The 15641-nt window shown below is 45.5% G+C and overlaps 1 protein-coding gene across 2 annotated transcripts in view; it reads left to right on the forward strand.

Annotated features, from left to right (window-relative positions):
- The window catches only part of SLCO2A1 (solute carrier organic anion transporter family member 2A1), a 76986-nt gene that overhangs the window by 46255 nt on the left and 15090 nt on the right, over positions 1 to 15641 (forward strand). For both annotated transcript variants that reach the window (XM_068280425.1, XM_068280426.1), the window contains exons 8-9: positions 3923 to 4087; positions 5545 to 5731. In XM_068280425.1, coding sequence (XP_068136526.1) covers positions 3923 to 4087; positions 5545 to 5731 — 352 coding nt within the window. The remainder of the gene's footprint in view (positions 1 to 3922; positions 4088 to 5544; positions 5732 to 15641) is intronic.

The raw sequence follows: 15641 nt of genomic DNA on the forward strand, positions 1-15641 counted from the left end.
TTTCAAAGATGGAGTCGTGTGTGCAATGTCTTCCCGTCATGTGGCTACTAGTTAGTGATACCTTGAACAATACCTCTCATGCCATTGCCTAACCCTGCCATTGCCTAAAACTGCTTAACCCGAACTTTCCATACTAACAATAAAACCATTCCTGATGACAAACCTTCAACTTCCCTCTTTAATATTGTGTACATTCCCAAAGAAACTACCTTTCCTAGCACCTAACCCAACCTCTTAACCCTAGCTTTTAAATCTAACCCTCCCCTTCGCACCCCTACTTTAACACCTAACCTAAGCCTAGCCAATATATCTCATCTCCCCTACCCTGACCCCTAACACTAACCTTGGAAACATACTTAGCCCTAATTGCTAACTTTAACGTATATTCATCCTCTGTTTGCTTACCTCTATGGACACCAGAATTTGGACTAAGGGAAGGCCACCATATTAAATGTGTTCAGAATAATGCCTTTTGTTTATGGCTATTGATCACTTATGGAAACATTACAGCATTTGAGGATAATTAATTTGTGAATGTCTGTAGGAACTGGTTACTTAAGGTTTGGCCCAGTCTGTGACAGGCTTCATTGATGAGGTGTAAGAGTAGATGAGGCTGAGGTGATGTACGATACATGCCAGTACAAACACCACTTCCTGTAAGCCTTTGTGGTGGTGGTGACCACATTGTTTCCAAAGCACAATGATTCACAAATAGCCCGCTGCACCGCTAGTTGGATTCTGGCAAAGCCTCCTGCATGCTTTGCTTTGCCAGTTTGGCTTAAGCCATAAATATGTGCTGAGAGCCCTCCAGGATCATGCGGTTGCATGAGGAGAGGACACAAACGTTTCTAGAACAAATATCTGCAAAGAGAACTAGCCAGAACATTGCCAGCTCTGTTGCTACAACAACAGATGCGAGTGAATGACTTTATAATGAGTACAGTTAAATAAAATAGGACATTATAAACTATTATTGTTGTCTGAGTAATGCTATTGCTAGGGCAGAAAACTGGAAGCAGATGGCATGGGTAACTGAATCCATGCACGGTACTTGCTGGCTACACTGCATGTTTTCCATAATTCCGCTATTACCGCTTATCAGATACACCCCGCGCCCTTTTTTCCCAATGCCCTTTTTGCATGTACGCATGTACAGTGCCTAGCACACAAATAACTATGCTGCATTCCTTTTTTTTTCCTCTGCCTGAAAGAGTTAAATATTAGGTATGTAAGTGGTTGACTCAGTCCTGACTCAGACAGGAAGTGACTACAGTGTGACCCTCACTGATAAGAAATTTCAACTATCACACTTTCCTAGCAGAAGATGGCTTCTGAGAGCAGGAAAGAGATAAAAAAGGTCAATAGTTCATAACTTTTAGCTCTGGCATACTTTAATGAATGTAAAACAGTTAAAACTTAAAAAGTAGATTTAAACATAAAATAAAACTGTGGAATATCTTAAAAAGTCATTTTTAGGAGAAGGAGTATAGATACAATTGTTGATTTCATTAGTTTATTTTCACCTGTCCTTTTAAAAGAGTACCTCAAGTATAAAAAAGTATGTCATGTCAGGTTGATGCAGGAGATTTGAGGTATCAGGGCTCGTTCCCACTATCGCGAATCCGCATGCGTCCAACGCATGCGGATTCACACATGTAATGTGAGTGGATGGGGCTGTTTCCACTCCTGCGGTGGCGTTGTGCGTTTTTTGTTGCGGAGAAAAAACGCACAAAAGAGGCAACGATTTCGCCTGCGTCGGGAATCCGTGCGAATCGCCGCTAATGTATTTAATAGTAAAAACGCATGCGTTTTTTACATGCGTTTTTACCCGCGATTTTGCGTGCGATTTCGCACCTTTCAATTTTATTTTGCCCTGGCAGTGTCATGGTTAATTTCGCATGGCACCCTGTCATGCGAAATCGCACGCGAAATCGCGGGTAAAAACGCATGTGGAAACGCATCCGCATGCGTTTTTACAAGTGTCGGAATGCCGGCGAAATCGCGTCGCAACAGTGGAAACAAGCCCTTAGGGTTAAATACTTAATGCTGAACCACGTTAGAGCTGCTAGGACTGAAAGTAATCAGCACAGAACTGAAAATGAACAATTCTCACATTGCTTACGGCCACTATACTTATAACGTCCTTAACTTGCAATATTCACACTGTCTGTCCTTGTATTGTTTTTGTTTGTGTTTGTTAAGCAACTGCCAAGACAAATTCCTTGTAGGTGCAAACTTACTTATAATATATATAAATTGATTCTGATTCTGAATAAATTGATTCTGAATAAATTGATTCTGAATTACGTACCTAATTGGATGTAATTCATTTAGTCAGCGGAGCGCTCCAACCCCATTGGAAATTTGTCCATGGTGTTTTTTTCCAGCGTTCTGCCGAGGCTGTGGCCACCTCCATCTGCGCTGCTGATACAGCCCGCCCCCAGCTCAGCAACCATGGCCTAATTTGTGGCCCCCAAGCTGGGGGGGGGAGGGAGGTCCGCGGTCACGCAAGGGGAGGTTTTTCCACCATCAAAACCTGCACTGCTTACCGGAATTTATTTGATCTAAGCATCATGTATTACGAGTACTACTGAGCACCTTGTATACAGGGGAAACTTTCTTTGCTAAGCAGTGACCTAGTACCTCTTGAATGGACTGTGTGTGTTTACTGTGGATAAAAAGCTGGAGGAGGGAAAAGGACTTCAATAGAAAAGGAAGTTCTGGAAACAGTGAGAAGGAAAATAGTTATTTTTGTGTAAGCTGAAGAAGTTTAGAACATTTTTTCAACTGCTTGTTATGTCATATTTCCAACCTTTAATCTTACATTCATGTATCCAAGCTCAGTTCCAGTCCTAGTGTAGTTCTCTCTCAGTCTTAGATCGGCTTTATCTCCTGGATTGGATCCTGGCTACGCCTTTCTCTATAGTTGTGTATAAATAGTTTTTATACATTACCTCATAGCTTTTATTGAACTTAAAATATTTATTCAGTTTTGTTTATCCTTAAAACTTACTATAATTAATTAGCTGTGACAAGTTCAAGTACCAAAAGCCCATACAAACATAAGTACTCCCTGAGGTAAGCGTGCCACTTGTTGAGACTCTAGTGCATTACACTTAAAAAGGAACTGTAGGGAAGCTAAAGTAATGAATTATATTTTTTTTTTTTACAATATTCCTATATTCTGTTTTCCCATTGTAAAATCTTTTATTCTAGACCCTGAACAAGCATGCAGCAGATCAGGAACTCCGAATCAGCTAACTCAGGTTTTACTGGATTAGCCATATGCTTGTTCCAGGGTTTTTACTCAGACACAAGTTATGCCAGAAGATCAACAGGGCTGCCAGGCAACTGGCATTGTTTACAAGGAAATAAATATGGCAGCCTCCATATAACTCTCACCTCAGTTCGCCTTTAACTCAATCTTTTCCCAAATGTTGGAAGAAGAAATCGCATTTGTAGTAATTAGCCATTTTTGCACTTTATGATACATTTCTCAATTTCAGTAAATGTGAGTTGCTGTAAGTATACATAGCTTCTTCTCATCTCCTTGACCCTTTAGCAGCCAATTTATTTAGAGGCTTGCAAGTGCTCCAAGCCAATTAATTTTAGCACATTTTTGTATTTCTAATTTACTTAGCTACCATTCCCTGCTTCTAATTTGTACTGCTGCAATGTGTATTTATGGCCACTTGTCACTAGGGGGCAGTGTGAGACAATACAGAGGACTTCTGCTTTCAGTTGCTATATTTTCTGCTAGCAGAGAGAGATCAAAGCATTTCAAGAATTTACAGCACGACAAGTTCTGCCAACTGAAGTCAAGAGCAGAGCCCTTATCTCAAACAAGATAACTCTATTGAAGCTGCTAATGGGTTCCTTAAAGAATGAGAATTTATAATATGCTCTTCTTGTGTATTTTCAGAGTTCCCGCGATACTTTGCTCGCCTGCTCATGAATCCGCTCTTCCTGCTCCTGGTGCTGTCACAGTGCAGCTTCTCCTCAGTCATCGCTGCCTTGTCCACCTTCCTCAACAAATACCTGGAGAAGCAGTATGGATCCAGCACCTCATATGCCAATCTACTCATCGGTATGTGACACTTTGTCTCGTGCATTGCTGAAAACACGTGGCGCTACATGAGGGATAGAAGGTGCAGACTCATAACTCCACCTGGCAGCAGCTATATAGAACCTGGATAGATTCCAATTTGATTATGTTATATCAAGTAAGCTGGGTGCTGATTCTGTAGGTGGCACATTAGCTCTCTCATCTTAAGGCCTGTCCTCATGCTAGAATGATGTCGCTGGACAGGGATTGGGACCCAATCCCTCAGGTGACGTCGCTGGGCCAAGGTTTTACAGATGCGTATTCAGCCTACAAGCTGGCGACACGTTCTGTTGTAATGACGGAGGGGGAGTGTGGAGGACTGTGCAAATGTGATGTCACACTGGCAGAAGCGGTAAGCGGGCAGGAACTAAATATTGGCCACTCCTCCAACGTGAGGCAGATGCAGCACCCAGATTGATTGCTGTGCTTATAAAGAAGGTAATGGGTGTGCACTGTACATGCTTGAGTGAGGTTACCGCTCACTGGCTGCCTGCCGTTACACAGCGGTAACTATATTCGAGCATGCACGATCATTTCATTCTTTATAGAAGGATCCTCAAGCGATCTGGATACATCAGTCGTATGGCTTTTGCCTCACGCTGGAGAGGTTGCCAGTATATGGTTTCTGCCACACACACAGAATGGCGTCACCTCTAGAAATGGACTCTTCTGCCATCCAATGCATTCGGTGTTCTTATGGGAAACGTTTTACTTGTATTGCATGGTAAAACGGACCAATTTTTTTTCCTATTCCAATGCCACATTTTTTTTCACCAAGCTTTCTCCTCCATTTATTGCCACAGTTAGAGTAAAAACATAAACTTTGATAGTTGTCCTTTAAGGCACTGTTCAAGCTTATCTCTGCAATATCCAGCTGCAATTTTCCTGCTTTTTTTTCTTTCTTCTTTCACAGTTCTAATTAGCGTTTTGTGATTTGTTTTAACTGTTTCTGGTTTTTATATTTTTTTGTGCGCATTTTGCATACAATTTGTGCAGATTGCGATTTTTTTAATGCGTACCAGTGAAGTTAATTTTCACGAAACTGTCAAATTAACGTCAAAATCGCATGCGATTTTTTTCGCAAACCAAATGAGATTTCTTTTGGAGTTTACATTGACTTACACTACATGTGAGTTGCAGCTCAAATAAAAAAAAAATATGCAACACTGCAAAACAATTCAAAAACGCAGAAAATTTTGATCAGAAAGATTGCAAAAAAATGTCAATTGCCTTGCAGTAGATGGGTGAGGAATGCAAATTCGCAAAAAACCCAAACACTCTTTCCAAATGTGAGCTGCCCCATAATCCCGATTACTAGAACAGAACAGGCATTCTGCTATCCTAATCTAGTCAGTTCTAAATCCCTCACCCCACACTAAATAAGGCAGAAGAACCGTAGTCCTTACCTGATGATGTGTATCTCCATTTTGTGTGTACAGGTGCTGTGAATCTGCCATTTGCTGCTCTGGGGATGCTGATTGGAGGAATCATTATGAAGAAGTTCTGCCTCACCATTAAAGTTATTCCCCGATTTGCCCTGACTGTCCTCCTGCTCTCCATCACGCTGTGTGTGCCACTCTTCTTCATGGGCTGTCCCACACAACACCTCGGCAGAAGCAATGGAAGGTAGGTTCACATTGTGGTTGGTGTTCATTGAATGGTTTGTAGTGTGTGTCTTATAAGGTGACAGAATTCTGCTGGCTCAGTGATGTAAAACATTACGGGCTTGAGTCACAAAACGGTGCTTACTGGTAGCACGTTGTGAAAAATGCATCGCACGAAACTTCACGTGATAACGGTTTTCGCGCGCAAAAATTCATGTTGGAGCGTTAACCTGAATGTTTCGCGCATTAACGGTCGCGTTCCCGCAATTAATTTGCGTTACCACGCGAACGTTAACATGCGAAAAATTCGTGTTAATGCCCGAACGTGAATTTATGTGCGCGAAAACCGGTTTTTTCACGCGAAAACACTCTGAAAAGCCGTGCTAACAGCCGTGTTAATAGTTAGCACCGTTTTGTGAATCAAGCCCTACTTGTACACAGAGGACCCCTGCAGAGCCATGGGCAATACCATCTACTACTACTCAACAGGGATATCTACTCAGTAATAAGGTTACCTGACTGAGAATAAATTGCAATGCTTCCTTTTCTGCTTTTGGATATGTGATTTAGCCAGTGGCATAGAAGTAATCATAGCAACTATAGTGTCCTTTATGGAGTCCGAGAGTCCCAAGGTCACCTACCTCTGGGCAGGGATATAGCTACAAATCATGGGGACCCCCGAGCAAAATGTTATGTACCTCTGGCTACTTCAAGAAGGAAGATTGGGCTGAGCTGTCACAGTCACTGGGGAAAGGGAGGATGAGGCCTGCCCACTTGGTGGAAGGGAAGTAAGTTGTCACCTCACCACAGACCTTCCTTTCTCTGGGAAAGGGGTGGGGTAGATTAATGGTGCATAATGTTAGTGAAGGAAATAGGGGGATGTACAGTGTAATGCAAATGCCTTGTGAGTAGCAAGTAGGGGATGTATAGTGTCAGTGTGGTCTGTGGTGAATAAGGGATCTAATGTACCTGAAGTAGGTAGGGAAGCAATGGTTCAGGCCTTGTTCACATTATAGGCGTTTCTGTAAAAATTTAAGCGTGGGCGATTTTCAAAATCGCCCTGAAAACGTCTGTGCAATCATTGTCTATGAAAGAGTTCATATCTGAGCGGTTCGTTTGCGATCCGCTTAGAAAAACGGCACTTGGGCCATTGAGACAATTTGCCTCAATGGAAGGTATAGGAAAAACGCAAAACGCTCACAAAATCGCTTTGACAAGTGATTGCGTGAGCGTTTAAAAAAAAAAAACATTGTATTTTTGTTTCCGGATTTTTTTCCGGATCAAAAGACGGAAGTGCTCCGCAAAAGCGCTTCCAAAAACTCCCACAAAAACGAGCGAACGCGCAGAAAATCGCCAGAAAAAGCTTTACAAAAACGTGGTTAAAAAAAGCCCATTGCGGACGAACACATGAGCCGAATGCAATGTGAACAAGGCCGCAGGATTATTTTATTGAAAGGGTTATTGCTAGTATTTATTTTAGTGTCCAAATTAAAATTACCATCAGGGTTATTGTAAATAGGGCTATTTTAGTGTGAGGTGCAATGTCAGGGGCTGGTGAGCGCCATGGTTGGACCCATTCAAATGTATGCTTTTAGGGGATCTATGCCTCTATAGCAGGGGGTATCGAACTCAATCACTTGAGTTGAGGGGACAAATTTAAAACAGTCTAACTTGCGGGCCAAATTATTAACAATTAACAGAGGTGAGTTTCCAATCTGCACCCTAATGCATATGGTGCATTAATGCACCTAGTTCATATGGTGCAATTTCCCGTCAGATTGACGGTCTAATTGATTATTTTTAACAGATCTGATTTCTGATAGTTCTTCTGTAAGGAGGCGCGGAGGAGCAGCCGCCTCTGATCAGCGCGAGGCGGCTGCTCCCACTGAACGCATAATGGAATGCAGAGGAACCGCCACGTCTGACGCGGCGGTTGTTACACGTGGCCCGATCTCCTCTGGATCCCAGCGCGGGGACGCCGCCGCTCGTACGGCTAGCCGTGCGGCCAACCCCGCGCATGGGGCACCAGAGGGCTTGCCGCACTATGATGTGGCTGGGACTCGTAGTTCCTCTAGATTTAGAGTGACGCGCTCGCTCGCACTCAGGCAGAATTTATGTTAGTCAAAACTGAGTCAGCTGACCAGGCTGGTCAGCTGACTCTGACTCCACTCCTCATTGGTCCAGCACTTAGGGAGGTGCTGGGAGTGCATTGTGTATATATACTGCTGGCTGTTCACTTGCTCTTCGTCTGGCGTTGCGATCACTTACGTGGAAGCACCTAGATCCGTAGTCAGATCCGCAAGTGTGCCGGGACCAGCTGGAGCTGTAATCCTACACTTAGCTAGATTCTGTTGATAGCTAAAGTACTAGTTTGATTGTGATTATCTGTTATGACCTATTGCCTGTTCGACTATCCTCCTGAACTCTGATCTGGTACCTCGATATTTCTTATACTTTGTTGCCGAACCCCGGCTCGTTCCTTGACTCTGCTTCTGCCTCCTGATTTTGTACCCCGACATATCTGATACCCCGTTGCTGAACCCTGCCTGTACTTTGACTCCGCCTTTGCCTCCTGATCTTGTACTTTATCTGTCCGTGTGTGTACGACCTGGCTTGTCCGACCTCGAGAACCGACCTTACTGTTAGAGGCGGTTCCTCGCTCTGTTAGTGATCCTTCCTCCTGAAGGTTACTTTCAGTCTGTCCTTCCTACTGTCAGTCTGACTCCTCCCGTCTTGGAGAGCTCAGGTCTGCGGAAGGAATCTGTGCAGTACTCCTTGCTGCACTGAGGCCTAGTCCTCTAAGTGTTACTGTTACACCTAAACACTACACTCTACTCAGGTGAACAGAGGTTAGCTAGTATATCGGATTATCAGTGATACTGCAGATCACGTATAATCTGGTATACATCTGTATTCCCCGTGATTCTGCAGATCACCGGTAATCAGATCCTCTCTGTGCTTCACCGATCGTTACAGAACGCCAGACCTAAAAACAAATGGAAACACGCGCTGATCCTCTGACTGTGCTTGCCACCTCGGTGGACAGTATCCATCAAGCACTGGGCCAGCACAAAGCTTTAATCGACTCCCTATCAGGCTCTGTGCGAACCCTCCAGACGTCAGTTGATTCAGTGCGATCCCCTGCTAGTGATGACCTACGTATGCCTGTACCAGACAAATTTTCCGGCCACAAATCTGACTTCCGGAATTTCAAGAGTAGAGTGTTATCATACTTTGAGTTGAGACCCCGATCCTCGGGGACTGAGACCCAACGGGTCATTTTCATTAAAACACTATTAACTGGTGATTCCCAGTCCTGGGCATACAATCTGCCTCCCACAGACACAGCTCTGACCTCAGTAGAGGAATTTTTTAAAGCTATGGCCGTGATATACGACGACCCTGACCTTGCGGCAACCTCTGAGCGGAAGCTCAAACTTTTGCGACAAGGCAGAGGGTCGGTCGAGGATTACGCGGCAGAATTTCGTAGGTGGTCTGTGACCGCCAGATTTGACAACTTTGCTCTGATGGATTATTTCCTGTCTGGGCTGTCGGAAGAGGTCTCTGACTTGATGTTAACCTTACCCGAGCCCAGGACAGTCGATGAGGCCATAGTATCGGCCATCCGAGTCGATCGTCGACTACGCCATCAGAGGCAGATTAGGGGCAGTCACCGTGCCAGTCACCTTCTGCTGCGTACTCAGAAACAGCATCTCCGCCTGTCTCACCTCCTCTGGCCTTGCCTCCACCTGAGCCAATGCAAATTGGCCGATCGAAATTGACCCAGGTGGAGCGGAGGCGGAGAATATCAGAACAACTGTGCCTGTATTGTGCAGAAACGGGGCATAGAGTGCGAAACTGCCCTAACAAGCCGGGAAACGGGTCTGCCTAGGAGTAGTGGGGGGGTGACACCCTAGGCACATCATTCTCACCCCAAAAAGAGAAGCTACTTCTCCCCTGTACGATTACATGGGATACTAAGTCTGTAACCACTGAGGCTTTTATTGATTCTGGCTCAGCGGCTAATTTTATGAACATTGAATTTGCTCAGGAGTTGGGTATCCCTCTCACTCCAGTAAGTCCCCCCATTCAGGTCACGGCCGTAGACGATTCCCCTCTACAACGTGATTGTCCCCTGTCACAGACCCCGCAGGTGAAGGTCACGATAGGGGTACTGCATGGGGAACAACTACAGTTTTTTGTATTGCACATGTCAACCTCCACTATCATCCTAGGCATGCCTTGGTTACAAGTCCACTCTCCACAAATAGATTGGGCTACGGGTCAGGTAACCAGATGGTCCGAACAGTGTTTAGGGAGGGTGACATTGGGTCAGACCAAGGTTTACGTGGAGGGTGTTCCCGAGGTCTATTCCGAGTTCTCTGATGTATTTTGCCCCAAGGCTGCTGATCAATTACCTCCTCATCGCCCGTTCGATTGCCCCATTGATCTCCGTGCTGGTTGTATGCCCCCTAGGGGTCACCTGTATAACTTGTCCGGTCCAGAGAAGATGGCTATGCAGGAATACATTCGTGACAACTTGGCCAAGGGGTTCATCCGGCCCTCCCGGTCACCCGCTGGGGCCGGTTTCTTCTTCGTTAAGAAAAAAGACGGGGGTCTTCGACCCTGTATCGATTACCGGGGTCTCAATAAAATCACGGTGAAAAATCACTATCCGTTACCATTGATAGACGATCTATTCACGCAGGTCACAACTGCAAAGATCTTTTCTAAGTTGAATCTGAGGGGGCGTACAACCTAATCCGCATAAGAAGGGGCGATGAATGGAAGACGGCCTTTAACACACCCGACGGGCATTACGAGTATTTAGTGATGCCCTTCGGGCTGTGCAATGTGCCAGCCGTTTTCCAGGAACTAATCAATGAGGTATTCCGGGAGGTATTGGGTAAATTCGTACTGGTATATCTCGATGACATAGTAATCTACTCCAATAACCTCTCCGAGCACAGAGTTCACGTGAAATTTGTCCTGAACAAACTAAGGCAAAATATGCTCTACGCGAAGGTGGAAAAATGCATTTTTGAAGTTTCTGGGTTATGTAATTTCCACCTCAGGCCTCTCAATGGATCTTGCCAAAGTCACTGCCGTGTTGGAGTGGCCGCAGCCAGTGGGGTTGAAGGCCCTACAGAGATTTTTGGGGTTCGCGAACTATTACAGGAGGTTCATTAAGGGGTACTCCACGTTAGTTGCCCCCCTTACCAGTCTCACGAAAAAAGGGGCGGATGCCAACCACTGGTCTCCTGAAGCCGTGGCGGCATTTGTTCATTTGAAGAAATTATTTTGCTCAGCACCAATTTTGAGACATGTGGACACATCCTTCCCCTTTATCGTGGAGGTGGATGCCTCGGAAGTTGGGGTGGGGGCGGTGCTGTCTCAACGGTCTGGATTGCAGGGCAGATTACATCCGTGTGCTTACTTTTCCCGCAGGTTTTCACCTGCAGAAAAAAATTACGATATAGGCAACCGGGAACTTCTGGCTATTAAATTGGCATTTGAGGAGTGGCGCCACTGGTTAGAGGGGGCAGAGCACACGATCACAGTTTACACCGACCACAAGAACTTGGAATACATCGAGGGGGCTAAGAGGCTAAGTCCCCGTCAGGCCCGGTGGTCCTTATTTTTTACGAGGTTCAGGTTTATAATCACGTACACTCCAGGCAGCAAAAACGTCAAGGCAGATGCCCTCTCCAGGTGTTTTGAACCAGAGACAGCACAGCCACTTGCCCCTGAGTCCATCATCCCGCAGAAGCTAGTGTTAGCCGCCACGGATACTTGGGAGGATTGGACAGAGATTTTAGGTCCCTTCCAGCAAGATGTTCCTGAGGGGAAACCCGAAGGGGTAATGTTTATTCCATTGCCATTTCGTTTACAAATCCTGCAACTCTTTCACGCCCATAAGAATGCTGGTCACCCTGGGGCTGCCAGAACGCAGGATCTGATTGCCAGGTGTGCTTGGTGGCCTTCGTTGGCAACTGATTGCAAGGAATATGTCAGAGAGTGTGCGGTGTGTGCCAGGAATAAACCCTCCCGGCTGGCACCTGTAGGAAGGTTGCAGCCTTTGCCCACCCCGAGTGAGCCATGGACCCACTTGTCCATGGATTTTGTAGGGGAATTGCCCAGGTCTGAAGGCATGTCTGTTATTTGGGTGGTAGTCGACCGGTTTAGCAAAATGGCCCATTTTGTGCCCCTGAAAGGACTCCCCTCGGCTCAAGAACTGGCCGAATTGTTTATCATTCACGTCTTCCGGCTGCATGGTATTCCGGAAGACATTGTGTCTGATAGGGGAGTCCAATTTGTGTCTGGATTCTGGAGGGCATTTTGCCACCAAATGGGCATGAAATTGTCTTTTTCGTCAGGCTACCACCCACAGACTAATGGGCAGACTGAACGAATTAATCAGTCTTTAGAGCAATTCCTAAGATGTTACGTTGCGGAGGCACAGAGTGACTGGGTGAAATTTCTGCCTTTCGCGGAATTCGCCCAAAATAATTTGAAGAATTCCTCATCTGGGTTTTCTCCATTCCAGATTGTGACAGGGAGGTCACCCATATTCTCCCTTTTTCCAGTTGTCTCGTCTCCATTTCCAGCACTAGAGGATTGGCAGAGGTCACTCAGGGACAATTGGGGAATTGTTAAGGGGAATTTGCAGAAGGCGTTTCAGAGTCAGAAGGGTCAAGCAGATAAGAGACGGTCCGTGGAATGGAAGTTTCAGCCAGGGGATTTGGTCTGGGTGTCCACACGTCATTTGGCCCTGAAACAGCCCTCAGATAAATTGGGCCCCAGATTTGTCGGTCCATTTCCGGTAGCAAAAAAGATTAATAATGTTACTTATACCGTTGACCTTCCCACCAGCATGCGGGGGGTAAGGTCCTTCCACGTGTCCCTTCTTAAACCAGCAGTCCAGGGGGGCCCACTCCTCTTCCTCCCGTGTTGGTAGATGCCCAACCCAAATATGAAGTGGAAAAGATATTAGATTCACGCATGGTACAAAACTCGGTACAATATCTCATACATTGGAAAGGGTATGGCATTGAGGAGAGGCAATGGGTACCTGGGAACCGTATGCATGCGGATGAGTTAGTGAGGGAGTTTCATGCTTCACATCCAGAAAACCCGGTAGGAGTTGTCCGGAGTCCACTCCTGGGGGGGGGGGGGGTACTGTAAGGAGGTGCGGAGGAGCAGCCGCCTCTGATCAGCGCGAGGCGGCTGCTCCCACTGAACGCATAATGGAATGCGGAGGAACCACTGCGTCTGACGCGGCGGTTGTTACACGTGGCCCGATCTCCTCTGGATCCCAGCGCGGGGAGGCCGCCGCTTGTACGGCTAGCGGAGCGGCCAACCCCGCACATGGGGCACCAGAGGGCTTGCCGCACTATGATGTGGCTGGGACTCGTAGTCCCTCTAGATTTAGAGTGACGCGCGCGCGCGCACTCAGGCAGAATTTATGTTAGTCAAAACTGAGTCAGCTGACCAGGCTGGTCAGCTGACTCTGACTCCACTCCTCATTGGTCCAGCACTTAGGGAGGTGCTGGGAGTGCATTGTGTATATATACTGCTGGCTGTTCACTTGCTCTTCGTCTGGCGTTGTGATCACTTACGTGGAAGCACCCAGATCCATAGTCAGATCCGCAAGTGTGCCGGGACCAGCTGGAGCTAGATTCTGTTGATAGCTAAAGTACTAGTTTGATTGTGATTATCTGTTATGACCTATCTGTTCGACTTATCTGTTCGACTATCCTCCTGAACTCTGATCTGGTACCTCGATATTTCTTATACTTTGTTGCCGAACCCCGGCTCGTTCCTTGACTCTGCTTCTGCCTCCTGATTTTGTACCCCGACATATCTGATACCCCGTTGCTGAACCCTGCCTGTACTTTGACTCCGCCTTTGCCTCCTGATCTTGTACTTTATCTGTCCGTGTGTGTACGACCTGGCTTGTCCGACCTCGAGAACCGACCTTACTGTTAGAGGCGGTTCCTCGCTCTGTTAGTGATCCTTCCTCCTGAAGGTTACTTTCAGTCTGTCCTTCCTACTGTCAGCCTGACTCCTCCCGTCTTGGAGAGCTCAGGTCTGCGGAAGGAATCTGTGCAGTACTCCTTGCTGCACTGAGGCCTAGTCCTCTAAGTGTTACTGTTACACCTAAACACTACACTCTACTCAGGTGAACAGAGGTTAGCTAGTATATCGGATTATCAGTGATACTGCAGATCACGTATAATCTGGTATACATCTGTATTCCCCGTGATTCTGCAGATCACCGGTAATCAGATCCTCTCTGTGCTTCACCGATCGTTACATCTTCTGATTGATTTTGTAAAGAAGTGATCGTAAAATCGATCAGAAAACTGATCGGAAATCAGATCAGACCTGGGGGAAGTTATCGATTCAACAATCAATCTGACATGAAATTGCATGGTGTGTACCAGGCATAAAACATCAGAATGTGGAAACTGCACTGGAGTGCTCCTCTGGACATTAAGGCTGTCGTCTGTGATGCATTAAGCTATACTAAGGGAACATTCTCCACAATATCCTGCCAAGCATAGTCCGATAACCCACTCAGATCCTGAGACCACATCTGCTCCGGTTTAACCGGAAATTTGACAAAAATTCCATGAAGAGAGCACTGTAGTATTCTGAAATAAAACCTTTACACTGTGTAGCACCCCATATCTTATCGATTATTGGAGCAGGAGATAATTACCATTCATCAGAAAATGTTTTTTAGACGAGTAATGTATGCCTGAATTGCAAATGCATTAGATACATAAAAGAACATTTGAAAGCATTTCTAAGCATTCCCTGAGTGTAAAATCATTTTGTTTCCCTGCAAAGTAAAAGCTTGCTTATCCCTTGTCCTTGGCAAAGGCAAAAATCTCCTTGTGCCTGTGTTTTTACTCTGACCCTCTCCCTCTGCTGAATAGACACTCTGGCAACAAAAGTGACACCTGTGCATTATAGGGAGCCCACTTATTGGTAACGTATGCTGTCTACACCCAAAGCCAAGGTCATTTGTCAGTTTACTTGAACCACACACCTCAGCTGGTCAGCACTCTTGTAGTACTCTTTTCATCATAGAGCTGCCATCTTGCTGGTGATGTCACGGCTATGTGCAGAACAGGGAGAATGCAAGGCATTTTCAACCCCAAGTTCTTTCTGTCACCTCAGCATACCATAAGAAAAAGTAAAGGATCAGAGAATGTGAGTCTTCATATCTGCTTGATATGCAGATGCTTTGCTGACATCCTTCCAATCAATCCAATGGTAGACGTGAAGTGGTCATAAAACATGATTAGTTCTTCCCCTTCAAAACAGAAGCTGCACTGTTGACATCAAAGACATCATGTGAAATCTTGTTTGAAAACAGTTTTTCTTGTATAAAGTGCATTTTAACAACAAATCCTGCATTGGATTGCAGTAGGAAATAACATTACTTTCATGTTATCAGTTGCATAAATCACTAGTACATTCTCTATATCATGGCACCAGCAGTGGGTGATCAGTAGTCACTTGTCTAACCAAGAGTTCTAGTAACTGAATGTATGCAATGCCTGCGGTCTTTATAAGCACGTGCCTAAATCTTCAACACACCTCGAAATTCTTGGCACAATTGCAAATAACAAATAATTGCGGTGAAAGCTTTGATAATAAATTACATAAAGCAGTAGAAAGTTAGAAAAAAAGTGCAAAACATGCCAAGGGGAGTTTTTCTAAGGTCTCTTATATATCTGATTGGCATCACTGAGATTTTTTTTTTTTATTTAACATCATTCCCACTTCAGCATAGACCCAGATTGTGGAAGGGCGTGTAAACTGGCTTACAGCTAAAAAAAAGGGGGAAAAATACTTCCCTGAACTATTTACAAGCATGTATGAGATGCCTGCACCGCCCTGCAGCTGAGGCCAGCAAC

This window comes from Hyperolius riggenbachi, chromosome 4, assembly GCF_040937935.1.
Source record: "Hyperolius riggenbachi isolate aHypRig1 chromosome 4, aHypRig1.pri, whole genome shotgun sequence".
Taxonomy (NCBI): Eukaryota; Metazoa; Chordata; class Amphibia; order Anura; family Hyperoliidae; genus Hyperolius; species Hyperolius riggenbachi.